The sequence below is a fragment of the Myotis myotis genome, unplaced genomic scaffold (genome assembly GCF_014108235.1).
Source record: "Myotis myotis isolate mMyoMyo1 unplaced genomic scaffold, mMyoMyo1.p scaffold_m19_p_3, whole genome shotgun sequence".
NCBI classification, from domain to species: domain Eukaryota; kingdom Metazoa; phylum Chordata; class Mammalia; order Chiroptera; family Vespertilionidae; genus Myotis; species Myotis myotis.
The window spans coordinates 164,763,759-164,772,482 of record NW_023416335.1 but is presented as its reverse complement, the minus strand read 5'-3'; the positions used below and the strand labels follow the sequence as shown (position 1 = coordinate 164,772,482).

General features: G+C 55.0%; 1 protein-coding gene across 1 annotated transcript; it reads right to left on the bottom strand.

Annotated features, from left to right (window-relative positions):
- Nucleotides 1–2,762: 2,762 nt before the first annotated feature.
- On the bottom strand, nt 2,763–7,187 carry DHH (desert hedgehog signaling molecule). Its single transcript, XM_036299957.1, has 3 exons — nt 6,650–7,187; nt 3,722–3,983; nt 2,763–3,466 (listed from the first exon to the last, which is right to left on the bottom strand). The coding sequence occupies exons 1-3, from the start codon at nt 6,950–6,952 to the stop codon at nt 2,841–2,843; spliced, it is 1,191 nt and encodes a 396-aa protein (XP_036155850.1). The 5' UTR covers nt 6,953–7,187; the 3' UTR covers nt 2,763–2,840.
- Between the last annotated feature and the right edge of the window lie 1,537 nt (nt 7,188–8,724).

The window sequence follows — 8,724 nt, the reverse complement described above, 5'->3', positions numbered from 1 at the left end:
TCCCCAATCCTCATTACCTGTTTTGTTTATGAAAGAGGTATTGCAATTGGCGCTGTGGTAGGGCCAAGTGAATATGCCCTCCGGGCCAACTTCCTGGAGATGCTACACTTTGCTGCTTCCAGGCAGATGATGGATTTTTTTTTCCTGGAAGCTGGAGGGCCTCCAGAGGACAGGGATAAATAGGAATGGAAGGTGTGTGTGTGTGTGTGTGTGTGTGTGTGTGTGTGTGAGAGAGAGAGAGAGAGAGAGAGAGAGAGAGAGAGAGAGAGGGAGAGAGAGAGAGAGATGAGCCTCAGGCCTGGGCTGACAGGATGTAGTTTAAGGGAAACTTTGTCCCGGGATATCCCCCTGCCCAACTTCTTCAGGTGCTAGGAATCAGCACCATTATGGTTTCATGGCTTACGAGCTTGTTACAAAGGTCCCATCATTGAAAGATTACTCAGTGTATCACATTAGTCACTACCTGAAGTGACGTGACTGGAGGGCATCAGGATCTGATAGAGGGCAACAAGGGCAGGTTTGAAAACAAAGTAGGAAAGCTTGAAGTTTGAAGTGCATTTCTGAGGTGGCACTAGGCACCTGGTGTAGATTGAGGGAAGGTGGGTCGAAGGGCACTAAAGATTCACAGCTGCGCCCTAGCTGGTTTGGCTCAGTGGATGGAGCATCTGTCTGTGGACTCAAGGGTCCCGGGTTCGATTCAGGTCAAGGGCATATGCCCAGGTTGCAGGCTCGATCACCAGTAGGGGGCGTGCAGGAGGCAGCCAATCAATGATTCCCTCTCATCATTGATGTTTCTATCTCTCCCTTCCTCTCTGAAATCAATAAAAATATATTTAATAAACAAAAGATTCACAGCTGCTTCCAAATGTTGCCTTTATCAAGGACCACCTGCAAACCTAAGTGTGCTTTCACTTCTAGACATTGACTCAAGGGTCACAAGGGTGAAGGAGATGAAGGGGCAACTTGGATAAGCATGGACATCTGGATTACTACAGACTAAACTATGCCTCCAGCTTCCAGGACCCAGAGCTAAATCAGGCAGGAGAGGTGCATTAACGCCAGTTTGGAAGGGCATTCTCCAAGACAGGCAGGCGGGCTCCTCGCTAGCCTCTAACACCCGTGGCTCAGCCCCAGCAGCTTAACAAAGCCCCAGGCCTCACATATCATTTCTCACCTCCTGCAAAAAGGCTCTTTTGCACGAGTCCAATCCACCCATTCCAGTGGGACCGTGGTAATTTCCGACTACGCGGGAGTTCAGCGCTCTTAACGCTGGCGTTGGTTCATGGGTGAACTGTATACCGGTATAGTTCTTTCCTTTAGTCTAGAAGGGAACTGATTCTGAAGACCACCAGAGGGCGGTGTATAGCAGGGACCTGGCTTCTGGGAGGACACCGCTGCTACAGGGAAGGGCGGGCTTCCGAAGATACCACCCACCCCTGACCATCCCCCAGGCCTTAGACACTCCCCTCCCAGTGCAGTCCAACTCCCTTGGAGCTTCCGTTGCTAACTTAGGGGCACCTGCCTGCATACTTGCTACGTTGCTAACTTAGATGTCTGCTGTGTTGGAAGCTATAGGTTCCAGAAACACTCAGGCCAAGGAAACAGAGCCAGCAATAATGGGAGAGGAGAGAGAGAGAAACAGTGGCGGGAGCCAGTAGAAACAACCAGGACAGGAGAGCAGGAAGGGCGCTTGGGTTGTAATACCCATATGCCCTTGTGTGGAGCGCCGATTTCCCCCCATACATCAGGGCTGAAGTGGGTCTCCGCCTTCATCCTCGCAGCCCTTCTGAAGGAATAGGCTCCAGCCTTCTTCTGTCTGGATGCTTGTCTTGACCAAGTGTGTGTGTGGGGGGGGGGGGGGGGAGACTATCAGTTATGACTTAGCTAGGAATTCCCACGGGTCACCAGTTGGTCTAATGACATCTCAGAAAAAAACTTAGGTTCCATCCAGACCCCATACCAGTGTAGGAGGTGGCTAGGCTGAGGTACGGCCTTGAGAGAGGGACCAGGACTAGAGGTTAACAATAGGGGAGCAGACTTCTGTGAGTATCAGTACCCACAATGGCCTCATCCCCACCAGAGTCCCTATGAACAGAGAAAGAACTTGCTGGGGCCTTCTCACTCTTTGGACAATTCTGGCCCCTGCAACAGCCGGTAGGCACCATACCGACAGAATGCTGTCCTCTCTGGGTGGGAGAAGGAACAAGCACCCTAGAAAAGGGCACGACTTTTTTGGTCTCTTGATAATCGATGAGGACACCCCCCACCCCCAGGAGGAAGCAGGACTGGAAGACCTACTGGGGAAGGAGGAAGGAGTCGGATGAAAGGTATTGAATCTGGGTGTCTCCTCTTTCTCCCCCCTCTGGGGGTGAATCACCCTCGAAGTAGAGATATTTTCCAATAATCTCCCGGAAACTTTCCCTTTATTAGCCCGCCTGTAGGAAAATGTCAGGCGACAGATTGACTGGCTGTGTAAGACAGTGTTAACGCCGTGTCTGTGCCCCAGCCCCTCACCTTGCCAGGCTGGGCAAGCAGATCATTATATTATGATTTATAAATAGAAAATAAAATTATCGGGTGGGACTGGGGCACTGGGGAAGAAGAGGCGAAATAGACTTTGTCAAGGAGTACCCACTATCAATCCCACCTACCTAGGACCTGGGAGCACCTCTTCCCTAGGAGGTTGCCCCTAACCTAGGCAGTCCCTCATCGCCTCCATTTTTCTCCCTGTTCCTCCCTCCCTCCCGCCCAATTAACATCATTCGCTGCCCACATCCCTAGATCTCAGCCCCCAAGTCCTGGTTCCGGCGGGTGCCTCGAGGTTACTAAGTCTAGAACGCTCAGCCCAGCAGCTCCTCCGCCAACCAGTAGAGGAACCTGGAGTACCAGTGCATGCCCGTCGGCTGGACCGCCCCTCCGGGAAGCAGCGCCCCCAGCGCGTGCAGCAGGCGCAAAGGAGCAAAGGCGCGGTGTGCCCACTGGTGACTCTCCAGCACCGCGTAGCACGAGGCGAGGACGTCGTTGACTAGCAGCGTCCCATGCGCGGTGAGCGGCGCGAACACGCCCACGGCTTCCTCTCGAGCCACACGGGCCACGCGCGCCGGCCGCAGCGCGTCCCCGCCCGGCGCCAGCACCGAGTCCCCTGCACGCAGCCGGCGCGCGAACACCGGGGCAAAGTCGCCTGGCGCGGGCGCCGGCCCTCGGGCGGCGAACACCAGGTGCCAGGGTGTGAGCAACAGCTTGCGGGGGGGCCTCTCGGTCTCCACAGCCACAAAAGAGGCGCGGCGCTGCAAGTCCCGGTCCAGGAAGAGCAGCACTGGCGTGGGCACCACCCGCCCTGCGGAGTCTGCCGCCAGCACCCAGTCTCCGCGATGCAGTTCCCGAAGCCCCTTCCGCTCGCCACTCCGCAGGCGCACGGTGGCATTTCCCGGAAAGCAGCCGCCTGCCCTGACCGCCAGGGAGTTATCTGCAGGGAACAAGCATAGAGAGGATTAGATGAAGTCCAGTGGTTCCAGAATGTTAGCCCAGATTCTTAAAGATGTGGTTAAGCCCAGCGCAGACCTCAGCAGTCCCGGGACAACTGCAATTTCCCAGGGGTCTGGCCTCAACCTGGGCAGAAACGGAAGGGTGGTTTATAACACTAACAGCCACCTTGGTCTCCCCTAGACTCAGTTTCCCTTTGGGCGGGCCTCCCCCCTCCCCCCACACACACACACTGTACCGGCTTTGACCGACACGTGGACGTGGTTGCGGGACTCGTAGTACACCCAGTCGAAGCCGGCTTCCACTGCCAGGCGCGCCAGCAGCCCATACTTGTTGCGGTCGCGGTCAGACGTAGTGATGTCCAAGGCACGGCCTTCGTAGTGGAGTGAGTCCTGAGCATGGTGGCCGTCTTCATCCCAGCCCTCAGTCACCCGTAGGCGCACTCCCGGCCACATGTTCATCACAGCAATGGCCAGCGCGTTCACTCGCTCCTTACATCGCTGTCAGGAATTGAAGGAGTCAGTCTCCTCATGACCACTACCACCACCGTGGGGGCAAAAGCGACTTGAATGGGAGGGTAGATGCTTCTGCCTCCAATCCCCACCCCATTCCCTCTCCGCTGTTGAATGCCCTGGGCAAGTGAGAGCCTGCATAGGTGTAGTCGCCTATCTACACGCCCTTTTCAAAGCATCGTTGGACAACTGTGGAGTCACGTCTGAGTCTGAGACAGGAGGCACCTCTATCTTGCTCTTTCTCTATTTTTAATGTTGGCTCCTCACCCCAACTCATTCTGGGACTTCAGCTCAACCTGGGAGAAAGCAAGGTTTAGAGGGCGGGTGGCAGCTTGGTCAGGGAGGGGTAGAACAGCCTGACTCCCCGAGAGGAGCTCCTGTTTGCTGGCCCCCACCGCAAGCCCCGGCTGCCCTCCCTCCGCCTGATTCATCTTTTGTTTCGTTGCCTTCCCTGGCACCGGGCATCGCTTCCTTCCTTCCTTCCTCCTCCTCCTTTCGGCCCCTAGCATTAACCCCTTCCTAGTGCGACTGCCCCCCACAGAGGTGCCCTAGCGGAGCCGTGCGGGATCAAGGCTGCTGGAAAAAGGGTTGGGGTGGCGGGGGCTGCACGAAGTACAATGGCCATTCTCCGGGATGACTTAACCAAGCGAGAATCCCGGGCTGAGGCCGGGGACCCGCCGGGAGAAGCGGACTCAGCAGCTCCATCCACAAAGGCGCTTTTCAGCCACCCCGGCTCAGGGAGAGGAAAGGGCAGAAAGCCGCGCCCCCTATCCCTGCTCCGGCCGGCCAGTCCCCTCCCCCAGCGCGGCCAGACCTCCGGGTTCCAGCTCAGGCTCTGCCAGCGCTGAAAGCTGCCATCTCTCCATCTCTGGTCCAGATGCAGCCCAGAGAGGCGTGGGAGTAGCACCTGAGAATAGCCGGAGCCGCCCTTGTGTGGATCTGGGGGGCCCCCTGCAGGGTGGGAGTGGAGAGGAGGAAAAGCAGCAGCGGCTGGAAGCCTGCGCCCGGGGGAGTGAGACCGCGGTTATCTTGGCCGCTCCATTCTGGGAGCCGGAGACCTTGGCGCGCACCATGGCACGGACCCGGCGGGAGGAGGCGCAGAGAGGACAGCTTCCTTTTCTTCTTCTCTCCGACCTCTCACCTTGGACTTGGCTTTCTCCTAACTGCCAGAGGGACACTTTCCCCCTGCCCTTCTTGCTGAGTCTTCTACACCTCCGCAGGGTTGGAGAGGAGGGGAGGGGAAAGACAGGAAAAATGGTAACTCCTTCCAACTTTTTGTCGTTTTGTCCCTTAAGGAGGCCCGAGGCCTTGACCTGCGGGGGCAGCAGCCCAGTGCAGAACCAACTCAATGGAGGCCTTTTGCAGCCAGGGTGTGGGAGATAAGCAGGACCCAAAGGGTTCCCGAGCCTGTCAGAGCCCCTCCCGGGTCTGTCCCTTCTTCTGCCCACTCTGCTGCAGGTGGCAGCCAGAGGAAGCATTCCATGACCAAGAAGGAAAGGAGCGACCCTTCCCAATCTCTGGGTGAAAGAAGGGATTCTTTCTCCCCTAGACAGGTTTTCCTAACAAAGTAACCTGGAAAACTATTGCAATTAATCAGAGGAAATCCGTACCCCTCCCTCTCCCCCCACCTCCCCACTCCATACACAATTAGGTGGTGTAATGGAAAGTGTATAGGACTTAGAATCAGGAGTCCTGAATTCTAGTCCCAGCCATGTCACTAATTAGTTTTAAGACTTTGATTAAATCACTTTTCCTCCTGGGGCCTAGCTCTCACTGTAAAATGGGAGGTGGGGTGATGGTGGAAGAATGTGACCTCCAAATTTCCTCCTGTTCCGACATTTGAGATCATTGGCCAGAGGTGGGCCTTCTCTCCCAAAGCATTACTCACCTCACCCTAGGTTGGTTAAGTTCTGATCTGCCCCAGATGCTCAATACATGGTAGTTGAGTTTATATTATTTTTTAAATTCCAACAAAAGCCCCTGAAATAAACTGGGCTTGAGGGACACTGGAACCCTTTGATTCTCAGGTGGGTCCCTCTGTTCTTCTGATTGAGTACTGCTTTTCACAAGACAGTCGTTTAGACTCTGGAATGACCTTGCCCCAGTTCTAGGATGCCTCCCCCATGCCAGAGACAATTCCCACCCGGCCCCTCCTTCAGGTAGATGGCCTGGTGACCTGACTCTTGGCCACCCTTTCTCAGCCTCCTTCAGTCTTCTTGGCTCAGAGATTTTCCAAAATCAGGTCAGAAGCCAGGCTAAGGGCATAGCTTTCTGTCTACTGCCTAGCCAGCTCCTGGCCCCCAGCTCACCCCAGCCCTTCCTGCCTGGCTCGGTAGCTGACCCCCGGTCCACGCCTCAGCCATTTCCCGTCTCGCCTGCCGCCATCCCCCTTTCCCCGCCCTCGCCTTCGAAGTCTCTCCCAGCTTCACTCTCACTAGTCCCTCCTTCCTCTCCCCATCCAAGTCTCTCCCAGTTTGGATCTCTCCTGATCACTCCGTCCAGCCAGCAGTTTTATTTTGGGGAGGAGTGGGGTGGAGGAAGGTCTTTGAGATTAAGGTTTCTAGAGATGAAGCCCAGTTCACCCACCGGGGCTGCAATAGGAAAGTAGAGAAGTTGGCAGTGCCCTGGCGCAGGTGACGAGAGGCCCACCTTACCTCGGTCATCAGGCGGTCTGCGCCACTGTTCTCCTCATCTTTGAAGATGATGTCAGGATTGTAGTTGGGCACCAGGTCCCGGAAGCGCTCGGAGCCCCTGGCAACCCTACCTTCGGCTGGCCCACTGGCGCCCAGGGTCCGTTCGGGCACGCTGGGCACAAATTGCTTGTAGAGCAGCGGCACAAGCTGCTTGCGCACGTAGCGGCGCCGGCCAACCGGCCCCCGGCCCGGGCCGCAGCTCTGGGCTGGCAGCGTCAGAAGTGCCAAGCAGCACAGGAGCACCAGACTGGCCAGCAGCGCCATGGATGCAGCGGACTCGGGCCAAAAGGGAACGTTCTTATCCTTACCAGCTCGCCTGGCAGTTGGGCATTCCCCGGCACCAGAGAGCGCAGCAGGCAGAACTGCCCCCAGAGTGCCCTAGAGCTCTTGTGGCTCTACGCACCTGGCTGCCGCTACTCTGCCTACATCCCCGCGGGGGTTCTGTAACCTGCTACAGGCGGGCCATCATAGCAGGGAAGTGGGGTCGTGGGTGACTGCCAGCTCAGCCTGGCTCTGTCGCCAGGCTCCGGCGCTGCCACAATGCCCGGGCTCCGCCTTAAGTGGCCCCTGGCCCCGCCCCCCGCCCAGGACCGGCCCGCCCCCTACCACCAGGGCGGGGGCTCTAGCCGGTCACCACGGGTCCAGTTTTGAGGCTGAGGTGTGTCCCATCCTGGAAACCAGGTAGTTACTTGCGTAGGAAACCCTAACAGCTTTACAGTCCTTGGCTGTCTGGTGAAGCATCCTTCTACCTCCCAGTCTGCGCTTGGTACCAAACCATCCTCCTGATATTTGAACAGGATCTTTGCTCTCCTAAAGCCTACCCTGGCAGGCCATGTCCTCTGCTACTATCCAGAAATATTGGTTCCAGTTCCTGCCCAAAGTCAACCATGCTCGTTGGGCATACAACCAGAGCCTCCCTTGCCTCTCCGTGGTCTTCCCCACACCTCTGCCATTTCCATCTCTTCTGCTGGGAGTTTTCCCTAGAGTCAGCAACAGAGCTTCAAGTTATAGTCTACTTTAGGACTTCAAAATTTGGCCCCTCTTTTGTCCTTGCTAGACACCCAACTTTTTTTTAAATGAATAACTTGTCAATTGGAAATTGCTGGAGGACAGTGGCTACTTGAACTCTCTGGTTTCCTGTCACCTTTAATCTAGCCACCTCTCTAGCTTCTTCCTCTCTGGACCCCCCTGCGGCTCTGCTTCCAGTCACTCAGATTTATCACAGAGGCTTTGAGCCTGCTACACGTCACCCACCAATCTACTCTCCTTTAGAAATCACTTTCTCTAAGAAGCCTTTTCTGATGTCTTGACACTGACCACCTCTATTTCCTGGAAAACCAGTAATTAACTGCCATTTATTGTGGTTCAGTGTTAGAATTATCTGTCACCCTTACTAGAAAAAGCAATTAAGCACAAACTTATTTATCATGTAACCCCATGGTTAAGTGCCTGGCCTATAGTAGAGTGCTCAGCAAATATTCATGGCATGGCACCTACACTGTTTTTTGTGGGGTTTTTTGTTTGTTTGTTTTTGTATTCCATGTTCACCCCTCATGCAGCTCCATAGCTAGCACTTATAGGCACCTTTGTGTACATTTAAAAAAAAGCACCCCTTCCTCAATACACCTGCCATTTGCAAGAAAATAGTCATAACTATACATTAAGACTATGAGGTGAGTGGTGCCCCTAAATGTTGTTCAATGCAACATATACATAACATACATAACCCTGAGCAGAAACCTTGTCCCTAGCCCCAACGTGGCAGGGGGCTTGCATAGTACTTAAAGCACTGATAGCCTCTGGAAAGATGGAGTTAGATTCTTTTCAGAGGTAGATCACAGACCTTTGTTAGCTAGCCACTTCTTTTATTCCACATCCAATAGTCAAATCAGGGAGGACAGGGCTGAGTGTGTGTGTGTGTGTGTGTGTGTGTGTGTGTGTGTGTGTGTATACAAGGGGATCTTATCCTATTCCTACACCCATGCCTACCTACCCCCAATAACCAAGGCACATAAACAAGGTCATGAGTATAAGGA